The sequence below is a fragment of the Crocodylus porosus genome, unplaced genomic scaffold (assembly GCF_001723895.1).
Source record: "Crocodylus porosus isolate Cpor-Errol unplaced genomic scaffold, CroPor_comp1, whole genome shotgun sequence".
In the NCBI taxonomy this organism is placed as follows: domain Eukaryota; kingdom Metazoa; phylum Chordata; order Crocodylia; family Crocodylidae; genus Crocodylus; species Crocodylus porosus.
This window is the reverse complement of record NW_017728886.1, coordinates 213,432,539-213,444,492: the sequence shown is the minus strand read 5'-3', so window position 1 is coordinate 213,444,492 and position 11,954 is coordinate 213,432,539. Positions and strand designations below refer to the sequence as shown.

Here is an 11,954-nt window from a genome sequence, read left to right as displayed (position 1 = left end):
CTGTACTGCCCAGCCCCAGCCCCCACCCAGCCCACCTGGAAATTAAAAAAAAAAAAAGCCCTGCACTCACCTGCTCTGGCAGAGGGTATCAGGGCCTCTGAGGGCTTGTGGCAGCCTAATGTGTCAGCCTCATGTGTCAGTTGGAGCCCAGCACTGCTCAGCTCCAGCTCCCAGACAGTGTGCAGTGCCCTGCCAAGCTGTGCTGTACCCACACTATGGGCCAGCTGCTGCACAGGTGCCAGGCGGGGGGGGGCAATTCCCGCTTCCCCCCATTCAGTGGAAATGCATAGGGGATGCATGTGCACCTGCTGAGAGTGCTGGTGAAACCCCCTGTCAGCCAGCATTCCTAGGAAGGGGGAACGGATGAGAGCACTGATGCCTCCTCTGACAGCACTGGACAGGGAGTGCTAGCGCTGTCCCAGAAGTGCCAGCACTCTCCCAGAAGTGCCAGTTGTGCACCTGGAATTGCCACTTGCAGGTCGACGGGATTGGTCGCGAGGGGACCTCCCCCCAGTCGATGAGTTGCCACTGGAGGGCCTCCTTGACTCAAGAGGCACCAGTTGCTCATGCCCTCGCTGCCCCACACTGTGTGGTGGGGCTCTGCCATGAGCCCTCAGAGGCCCTGATCTCCATTGCCAGAGCCAGTGAGCATGGGACTTTTTTCTTCTCTTTTCTTTCTTTTTTTTAATTCCCATAATGCTGGGGTCAGGCAGGGTGGGGATTGGAGAGCGGGGGCTGTGCAGAGGGGCTTTGTCATGTGGCCCAGCCCCCACAGCCACTGCTACTTGCAGTGAGTGTGGGTTTTTTTTTTTTTGTTTTTTATTTCTGGACTACTGGGGCTGGTGGGGGGGCATCAGGGGCAGGGCCAGGTGAGGGTGAGCATTGAGGTGCGGACTCTGTGTGGGGGGACTCTTCCAGGAGGTCCCAGAGCCCCCAAAACACCTGCTGCAACTAGTGAGTGAAGAGCTTTTAGTTTTGTTTTTTAAGTGCTGGGAGGCTGGACCGGATGGGGGATAGGGCCAGGCAGGGCAGCCATGAGGGCTTCTCCCACAGCTTTCCTTTCCCCAGCCAAGCCAAATCTCTATGAACCTTTTCTGAATCAATTTGAAGGCTCAGATTTGATTCGGACCGTTTAATGGGTCTCCCTATTCAATTTGAATTTGCTGAATTGGGCCGAATCTCCTCTGAATTGAATTGGTGACTAAAGCTTTGCACAACCCTACTGAGCATCCAGAATTCCAGCTGGAGTCAGTGGGAAGTGCCGGTGTCCATCAGCTTTAAAACTCAAGCCACATCTTTCACAAATTTGGACTTACATGTTTTGCTTAACCAAAATCTGTTATTTGGTCAGAATGCTTTTATTAGAGCATGTGTATATTATTTTCTTGTTAAAGTAAAATACAATTTTAAAAAAAAGGTTAATTTGAAGTGTGGGAAAATTATTAGTTGAAACATTTACATGAACTACTCTATTAAAAGGTATTAGTTACAATATCATTTCCTGGACAGATAACTAGTAATCAGTTTAGATATTTAAATATTTATTTTGGAACATAAACTGACATGGCATGTACATTGGAATGTACATGGTGATTTTTAATTTAAAATGGTATATCCAACAGCATCTTCTATGTTTGCTTAAAGCTTATCTATTTCTCTTTATTATTTTAGTTCAGCACAAAAATAATCTTAATTTACAGGATGATCTCTTTTCCAAAATGTTCAGAGAATCAGAGAATCATAGTAAATTAGGTGTTAAAGGGACCTCAGGAAGTTATCTAGTCCAAACCCCTACTCAAAGAAGGATCATCACCAACTATATCATCCCAGCCAAGCTTTGTCTACCTGGGTCTTAAAACCCCTAAGGATGCAATGTCTCTGGGTAGCCTGTTCCAGACTTTTACTACCCTCCTAGTGAGAGAGTCTTTTCTGATCACTAACCTAAATTTCCCTTGCTGCAACTTGAGATCATTGCTCCTTGTTCTGTCATCTGCCACCACTGAGAACAGTCTGGCTCTATCCTCTTTGGATTCACCCTTCAGGTACTTGAAGGCTGTTGTTAAATCCTCCTTCAGTCTTCTCTTCTCCAGACTAAATAAGCCCCAGTCCTCTAACCATTTTCATTACCCTCCACTGCATTCTCTCCAGTTTGTCTCCATTCATTCTGGGGATGTGGGGAGCCCAAAACTGAACATAGCACTCCAGATGTGGCCCCACCAGTGCTGAATAAAAGGGAATAATTACTTCCCTCAGTCTGGCAATACTCCTTTTAATGAAGCTCAGTAAGCTGTTAGGCTTCTTCATAACAAGGGCTCACTGTTAGCTCATATTCATCTTCTTGTCCACTGTAACCCCCAGGTCCTTTTCTACAGAGCTGCTGTTTAACCAGTCAGTCCCCAGCCTCTACTGGTGCATAAGTGCATTTTCTCAAAGTTTAACCATTTATTTTGGGGGGTTAACTTTTCTTTTTCCTAGAATATTTCAGGTAAGATTAATCACTCCATTTAAGTGCATAACACTCTCAAAATGACTTTGAGAATATCAGCCTTTTACATAAAAGCCTTGCTTCTTTTAGCTGATTCCATGGGTGCTCCAGGGCTCAAGCACATACTGAAAAAAAATTACCGGGTGCTCAGCACCCATGGAGTCACTTGCTGATGTTAAAAATAAAACAACTGCCCCCCACCCCTTCACTGGAAGAAAGCAGTGTATGGCTTCAGCCCAGCTCTGCAGTGTCAGTAAAGTTTGGGTGCTTCAGTGGGGCTTTTGGGCACTTTTAGCTAAAGCTGATTCAATCAGCTATTAGATAAAAGTGCCCAAAAAAGCCCTACTAAAGTGTCCAGTCTTTACAGCTGCTGCAGAGACAGGTAGAAGTAATGCACTGTCTTTTCTGGGCATGCACAGAGCTCAGCATGGAAACACACTGAGTTAAAAGTAAAGTGCCAGGGGGTTTTTGCCTTTTTTTTTTAACATCAACAGGTATCCTCTGGCAAAAAAAAAAAGGTCGGCATTCATGTCTTTAAGTAATTCTGACTCACGCGAGTAGTGATATTAGCTTCAAAGGTTTTTAGAGGTCTAACTCAATGTAATCTTTGAATTCAGCAGGACATTTTTCTCAGTTTAAAGTAACTCACATGAGAGAGGATGGCCAGATTTATTTAACAAATTGTAGTACTATATTTTATATACAGATAAACACCTCCATTAAACTAATTACTATTCTTACAAGCATAAAATACTATTAAGCTTGAAAGAGTGAAGATTTTTTTTCAGTGAAGCTTGATGTTCACTGAAAAAAATTCAGTATATGTATTGTTACATAGTGAAAATTCTAACTCCTTCATGAGAAACATTTAGACATCTCTTTATTCTAGCCATGAAAACGCAGTTTTTTCTTTTGAAATTAGAATTTGAAATAGAAGATGTCAAAGAGGTTCAAAATTACATACCAGATTGTAAACTGTTAGGATGAATAATTTGCATAGGCTATTTTACCTTGCATAACAGTGTTCGGGACCTCAGTGTTGTTGACGGGGAGTTGGCTGCCAATGTCAGAGGGAAGGGAAGGAAGAAGAGCATTTATGTATAGCTAAAGCACATGTGTAAGGGAGGTGGGAAGAGGGGAAGGAGAGCCCAAGCAGTGACTGCCATTGTAGAAGAGAAAGGAAAAAGCAGGGAGGGCTGCAGAGGGAATCAGTGGCATGGCTGAGGGCAGGGTAGGAGATGCACCAGGCCAAGCTGCTTGACACTGATGTTCTGTGTGCCTTGGGCTGGATCCAGTCATTCACGAGCCAGATGCAACCACCACCGTGCTACACCAGAAAACACCATGTACTGTATTTAACTCAAATAAGGACTACCCTGATTATAAGACCCCAATAATTAGATTCTGTCTATGGAATCTTTATAAGTTTGTTATAATTTTCTAGGTATAGAATCTAATTATTGAAGGTTTGCCTTGAATTTGTCTCCTTCCCACAGCTACAGCAGGGAAAATAAAACTGGAAGGTTAGTAGCCCTTTTGCTTTCTGCTTTCCCTCCAACTTTTTCCCCTGGCAGCCCCTTCCCCCTTTCTTTACTGTGAGACCCTGCTCTTATTGAGTGTGTGAAAGTGAGAAGCAAATATGAAAACAATAACCTTGAAATTAAATATGGCTGTAGCAATTTGTATATAGTACCCATAGACTTAGTTCATCCAGAATTGATGCAAATTACCTGTTTTTTGAAACTGCTGCAAGTTTTAGCATAGGTACTCCATGAACACACTTCTGAACATCACTTTGGCCCATACTTATATCTAATATAAACTATGCATGGTACTTAGTCTCAAGCAAAAAGGCTCATGATTTACCACATAGTTCATTGGGCTAAGCCCTACCAGAGCATTTCAAGCCATAGCGAGCCATGACATTGCATACAGTTCACCCAGAATCCTTCTGTCATGTCCTTTCAGCCTGCTTCATATGATTAGTGTGGCCCTACCCTCCATGGTGACCCCACAGCTCAGCACTGCTCAGAATGTGTGTATACTCCAGATACTTCCCCCTCCCCCCCCAACAAAGGCTCCATGTGCTAATTAGGTCTCACGCATGACTAGAGCCAGGTGTTCTTGTCACAAGTACTAAGATGTTCCAAAAATATATATGCAGACAAGGCACAGAGCAACCTGGTCTGGCTTTACATTGTACAGAGCAGAGCCACACTAATTGTATGCACCAGTCTGAGAGAGGAGGCAACAGAGAACATGCGGTTGTGGCTCACCATGACTTGAAAAATTGTTGGCAGTGTGGGGGTTGCGCTTAATGGGCATTAGCATGTATCTTATTCAGAGGGGCTTCACTGATCTGTCCTTGTGGTAGATTCCCATGAGGATTTCTGGCACCAGGGGAGGGTGTTGGAGCTTGTTCTGGTCTCTCGGAGTGCTGGCCTGGTATTGCAGTATCTCCAGGCCTGGTGCTTGTTCACTCCTGGGGGAACAGCTATTCTTTCTTTTTTTTATTTTTAAGGGACACGCACGCACATGCGCACGGTTCCTATTGGCATGTTTGCCCAATATGGCCTTGTATTTTATAGTCAGGTTCAGTGTTAGCTGCATTTAATCAAATTCATAGTTGGTTTCCTTTGCTAAGCATATGCTACTTTTGGCAGGAGTTTAATGATAGACAATGTATTTAGTGAGATTTTCTTCTGCATTATTATAAGACAAGGGCCCTTTGTTCCCCTGCCACTCACTGTGTGTGGGGCCTCATTTTGTCCCCATCCCCAGGTGACCCGAGCCCCTGTACAGCAGGTGGGAATGGCTTTGTTGCTTCTCCAGTCTTAGGACAGTGAAGTAAGGCAGGAAGGGGGTAGAGAGGAAGAGGCAGGGACAGGGCATTTCTTTGAGCAGGAAGGGGAAGAGAGAGAGTATTTTTACCTGCTTTTGGAACTTGAAAAAGAAGTGAAGAACACTTTTCAGATTTCCTCAATTTATAAAACAGGATTAAACTTTTAAATTAGACCTATCCTGACCTATTTCAGAACTCTTGGTCTCTGTCTTACTTGAAGAGGATTCTCCTGAACCAAACAGAAGCCATAAGAAGAATTAATTTTATAATTCTGAAAAGATGTAAAAATTAAATATTAGTCTTTTAAATGAGATCAATTGCAACAATAGTTTTTTGCATTCACAGGTCACTATGATGGTAATATTAGACAGATTTTGAAAAATTGTGTTTCAAATTACAACAAGCTTAAAATTGTTGGAAAGAGATTTGAGGAGAGGATAAAAGATTGGTTTGATTATTTGGAAGCATGAGGATTTTCTGGAATTTTTTCAATGTTATTGTCTCTTGGCTGAGGTAAATTTGATTACTTTTGATTACTTACAGCTGCTAGCTGGTAGAGTTAGTTTGTTTATGTATTACTATTAATGCTTTCAGGTCATTATTTTGGGCTAATTATAGTCGGTGTATCCAGAGCTTTTCTATGGACATTTTGTAATGCCAAATCTGAAGAAATAAACTAAAATTAACATTTTAAACAAAGGTGAAAGTTATTTCTCTATTGCAGCAGAGTACAGTACAATCCACAGTCCATCGACGCCCATTAAAGACTCTGATTCAGATAGATTGCGTCGTGGTTCTGATGGAAAATCACGTGGTCGAGGCAGAAGAAACAATAACCCTTCACCACCACCTGATTCTGACCTTGAGGTATGTTATAACCCACCTGAAAACCAAGAAGTTTACAACAAAAGCAGAAATGTTTCAATTTGTACACGAGGTACTTAACATAGCAAAACAGCCATTATTCAGTTGCTTTATGCCTTGATCCTGCTCCCTAGTTTGTCCTCCTGTCCAGACTATCTCAGAGTCAGGGACCCCTAGAATACATTCTTTCACTTTCCAAAGAATTGAAGCTGTTTTACATTATGGGAGATGTTGTATATTCAGGGTTCTGTAATATTTATACAATGGCTTTTGAATTTTTCTGCAAATACATAATTTACTATAGGTAAAGTTTTTCAAAATGCCTAAATCCATTAAAAGTGGACTTAAACTCCTAAAAAAGGTACTTTGTAAATTCCACCCCCTTGTTTTTCAGTTTAGCCTCTGAAAATGTTTACTGAAAATGTTTACTTTGTGGTCTAAACCAGAAAAAGGCAATTAAAATCTAATAGTTATAACTTTGAATTGCTTTGTTCATATATTTCAGATTTTCCTGACAGTTGGCTTTTAAATTTCAAAGTTTACAGTTCATGGATTTCCCCCCCGCATGTGTTTTAATACCATCTACTATTTTGTTTCTTAACAGAATAATTTATTATAGTAGAAAACTAAAAGACTGTTTTAGACTGGTTGGGACCAACTTGCATTTCTGAAAATACATTATGGCTGCATACAGATGTTAATTTCTACCAGAAGAAATTTCCATTAGAAAAATAGCCTGGGAGCTGGACTGTACATGCAAGCTCTCCAGCCAGAGATACTAGAGGTCTGTTCCCTAGGCCACCACTGCTCTTAGGCAGCCTATTACTTGACAGCCTCTCCTCTCCCCTGCCTGGGAAGATGAGAGGCTGCCAGGTGGCAGTTTGCAGGTTCCACAGATAGCCAGGGAGGATTCCAGCCCTGGAAAACTGCCCCCCCACCACCACTTCATTACGCCCCATTCCACAGATGACTGATTGGCAGGAAGGGGCCATTCTTCTGTGGGAACCCTCCCAGTTCTCCCATGCAGGAAAATAGCCACAGAGGAGTACAGGGAAAGGGGCAGGGTACTTAGCTGCTGTGGCAAGGGGCTGAGAGCCTTGCTTTGGGGACATTGCAGCCTGCCTCATCCCATGCTGAAATAGATTGCTGTAGGGTAAGGCAGGGGAATTTTGCTATGACAGCAAGGCTCCTGAGCGTCGCTGCTGTGGTACAACAGACTCATCCTGCTTTGCTGTAGATCAGCTGGACAGCGTGGGCAGCAAGAGGAAGCTGGAGGGACTGGGAGGTGGACATTTGGAGGCTTTCCCCAAGCTAGACTGCCAACCTCTCTGGCTGCCCTCGTGGCTGCTCTCTGCCTGCTTCCCTTTCAGCTGAGCAGTGAGGGTGGAAAAAGCAGTGACTGGAAAGTCAGTGCCAGCTTCCCCTTTTTATCCCCAGCTGGGTGGTGCGGGCAGCAGTTTAAAAGCCAGAGGAGCCAGGAGTCTGGTTTGGGGAAAGCCACTCAGCTTGCAGCTCCTCTGGTCCCCTTGCCACCTGTGCTGCCCAGCTGACCTTGAGCACACTGTGGCAAGGCAGGCTACTGAGTCTTGCAGCTGCAGCAAAATCTCCCTGCCTCATCCTGCATTGGAACCTCAGACTAAGCAGGCAGCGACCAGCTGGTGGCTGCTCCTCCCCTCTGCTCCTGGTCTACCAGATGGGGAGAGCAATGTCCCCGTGCCTTCTCCAGACTGGTGACACTGGCCTCCATAAGGCACAGATGCCTTTCCCCTGGCTCCATTCCTTCCACTTATAGGGAGGAGTTAAGTCTGGACAAGTTTGCAGATGTTCAGTCTCTCAGGAGAAGCTCTCTGAAGAATGTTTTAACCCTGGTTGTTCCTTGGTTATCTTTCTCCCGAAGCAGCCATTTTTGCTCTGGGAGAAAAAAACTTGAATGTGTGCATAATTCATGCGTCTACCAGGAGAAACAGAACATCTGCATATGATCTATGACTGTTTTAATAAAGTGTTCTCATTTGTTCACATACTGATTTAAGTTTTAAATTGCCAAATCAGCTTTACAAAAGAACACATTAATTTGATTCTCTTTTTACAGAGAGTATTCATTTGGGATTTGGATGAGACGATCATCATTTTCCACTCCTTGCTTACAGGGTCCTATGCTAACAGATATGGGAGGGTAAGTGTCAAGAAACAGTACCAACATACAATAATGTTTTTCTATATAGGTATGGATACACAAGATGGGCCAGAATGCTAGTTTTATCCCCTCAAAAACAAACTGGGATTTGAAGTATCATGATGGATAGAAAGACTTATACATGGAAGGTTTTGCTCACTTCTGTTCCTCCTGTACTCCCCTTCCTCTAATAAATAAAAATGAAAACATTATTATCAGTGATAATCAAAGGCTCCATAAGTGCTGAATGTCTGCAACTCTTGCTGTTAGTACCAGAACAGAGCAGGTTGTAGCTTCTGTCATCAAATGCTCAATGAATTGAAGGAGCAGGTCATAAAGTGTCCTTTTTGTCTCGGTGATCAAACATGAAATACATTTGATTGTTTCAAATAGTCGGTAATAAATAACACTGTGGGACCAGTAACTCTTTAAGTGCAATATTTTTGTCCAAAGTTCGGTCTTTTAAGAGCATAAGAATATAAGTGGTCAGACCATAGGGTCAACTTTCCTGTTTCTTTCAGTGGCATTAGATATGGGGTATCAAACGCATCTGTGCCCTGGGCGAGAGCCAGAATGTGAGGCTTTCTGTAGGATAGTTGTGAACTGTAAGGAGCCTTCTGGACTGGATATGGATATGGATCCAGGAGAGCAAGAGTGGCAGCAATGTGGTAGAGTGCAAGGGGTGAACTGTTGTGCAGGCAGGACAAAGGGCATTGGTGATGGTGGCAGTGTGGGCAGTGGCATGAGGGTGCAGAGGGCAGTGGCAGAGGCTCTATGTGCAAGCGATAAACGGGCCCACTGGAGATTTGTCACTGGGAATGTAGTGGCAAGCCCTGCCCTCAAATTCCTGGAGACCTGTAGACTGGATAAAATGGCTCTGCAAGTTGCATACAGCCTGTAGGCTGCATGTTTGACACCCCTGCTGATTAGAGTATGCTAAGGGAAAGAGCATTCCAAACTGAGCTCTTCCCCAATCCTCTTCCCTTGCAACTGCCGTCATTCAGAGTCTTAGGAAGTCCTGATTTTTACGTTTTACTCTTAACTAGTATGTTTTATACCCACTGATAGACCTATCCTGCATGAATTTGTTTGATCTGCTATTGAACCTGATTCGTTTTCAACCTCTCTATCTTACGAGTTCCACAAGTTACTTACACACCATGAAAAAGATCCTGCTAATAATTTTATTGTATATTCCTTAATTTTAGTATGGTGAGAAATATTTAAATATTAAATAGTTATTTACTTTCTCCACCCCATTCTTTATTTTATAGAATTGTATCATATCCCCCCTTCAGTTGTCTTTTATCTAGTCTGAAAAGTGCTCACCTATTAGCCTCTCCTCATACAGAAGACGTTCCATATCCCTCATCATCTTTGTTGCCTTTCTCCACCTTTTCTATCTTCACTATATCCTTTTGGAAAAGGAGGGGACCAGACTTGTACACACTTATTCAAGGTTTGAATGTACCATGGATTTGTGGGGTGATAAATGACATTTTCTTTTTTGTTTTCAGTTCCCTTCTTCATAATTCCTTATGTTTCCAGAGAACCACCCACAATAATTCTGAGATCTCTTTCTTGAGTAGTGACAGTTAATGCAGCCCATTATTGTGTGTGTGCATCTTAGGTTATTTTTCCTAATGTGCATCATTTTGTACTTATCGGCATCAAACTTCACTCCATTTAGTTCTTCTTCTTTAGTCCTTCCTCCACTTCTGTGGGTCTTTTGTTGTTGCAGTCTAAATGTTTCTTTGTGAGTACAGCCTCTGCTGCTGTTCATGTCTCAAACACTCCAAGCAGACCTTTTGACTGTTACTTTGGAATAGTTTATTCAATATTCATAACTGCTTCCCACAGGAGAAATACACTTGTGAATGAAATCAGTTTATAAATTAGCATGCCATAGTCAAATGGTTCACTGTTATCCACGCTTCATAATATAACACAATGACTCCTGGTTGAAATATACCTGATCTGTCTTGAGCATGATTTTTAAGTTGGCCTTATTACTGGTTAGATTATTGATTGCAGCACCATTTAAAAGATGCATACAGCTACATAGATTTTTGCATCTTGTTAAGAAAGTTGAATGTTTGACTTTAGAATTTTGAAATTAATCAGTATGACAGTATAACATACTGCAAATAGATCATTATTCTTATAAAGTTGTAAAGACCTAAAAATGATCAACTGGGAATTAACTTCTGTAAAAGTATAGCTTCTAAATTATACTTTGGTATGAAATAGCTGTTATGTGAAACTCTTTTTTGACAGTCCCATCCTACTCTACTTTTTAGTTTGCTATTTAATTGCTCCCTGTAAAAGTATTAATAAATATATCTTTGTGTCTGCTTAGAAGGTGAAATTCAGTTATAGGATAAATTAAAATTATTCTTTCTTGATTTTTTTGGAATCAACTTGTTTTCTAGGGGCCTGGTCTTAGAAGCTTTTTATTCATAACAAGTAACATTTATTCAAGCAAATAGGACTACAAGTGCTGCTTGAAATAAGTAAGGGTTATATAATCAAGCCCTACTTTTTCACTTTCAGAGAAAGCCAAATGATTGACTTGCACCAAAACATTTATTATCTTTCAGTTTCTATGCACCCCATCAATATGAAGTGGATGTCAGGCTTTAAAAATTCCACACAAAATGACTAAATTCAAAATTCTTCAAAATTACTCTGTAATATTATATAGTCATGTTATATTTGCATAAAAATTAAATGTTTCACTAACATTGGACCAGAGGTTCTCTCAGACTAAGGCAAAGCCCTCAACAAGCTGACAAATATAAGCAGCATATAAGCAGTGGAAACAGGGAGAGATTCTGTCAGTTCTCGAGAGAACTCCAGATCAAACTCCTCCCCTTGGTTCGGTGGCCTGTAGTAAACACCTACAGTTAGGTCTCTCTCACCTCGCCCCCCACAAAGCTTGACCCAGGGGGTTTCAAGCTGCTTATCTTTGGAGCCAATGTCAGCCTCCAGAGAGGTGTACTGCTCTCTCGCATAGAGAGCTACCCCTCCGCCTCTTCTCCCTGCATGGTCCCTTCTGTGCAGGGTGTAGCCCGCTATGGTGACACTCCAGTCATGCGAGGAGTCCCACCAGGTCTCTGTGATCCCTACCAGGTCCTATTGCCCACTAGAGAGCAGGATGGCTAGCTCCTCCTGCTTGTTCCCCATGCTCCTGGCATTCATATACAGGCAGCTGAGGCCCCCAGCTGACACCCTTGATTTCCTGAGATGTTGTGGAAGAGCTGTTCCATTAGCATTTTCAAAAACAATTATCTTGGTGTCCCCCATATGGAAACTTTCTTATGTGCCAGTCCCCAGGCATGCTCCACTTGGAATTTCCCCATCCCCCAGCAAAGTCAGTTTAAAACCTTGTCCAGTAGTTACAGTGTCCATATAGTTAGTGCTACAATATAGGTAATGATTACCTGTTTAAAAATACTTTGTGATGCATTTAATTTTTTTAGCAACAGCAAATAATGTGGGGGGATGTGGGTGCACTAGAAGGGTGCAATAGGCTACAAGCTGACCTTGACAGGTTGCAACGGTGGGCGGATGAGAATAGGATGGGG

The 11,954-nt window shown here is 42.5% G+C and overlaps 1 protein-coding gene across 9 annotated transcripts in view; it reads left to right on the top strand.

Moving 5' to 3' along the window:
• Positions 1–11,954, top strand: part of EYA1 (EYA transcriptional coactivator and phosphatase 1) — a 263,444-nt gene that overhangs the window by 196,481 nt on the left and 55,009 nt on the right. For all 9 annotated transcript variants that reach the window (XM_019549120.1, XM_019549158.1, XM_019549153.1 and 6 more), the window contains 2 exons: positions 6,052–6,194; positions 8,284–8,367. In XM_019549120.1, the coding sequence (XP_019404665.1) occupies positions 6,052–6,194; positions 8,284–8,367 (227 nt within the window). The remainder of the gene's footprint in view (positions 1–6,051; positions 6,195–8,283; positions 8,368–11,954) is intronic.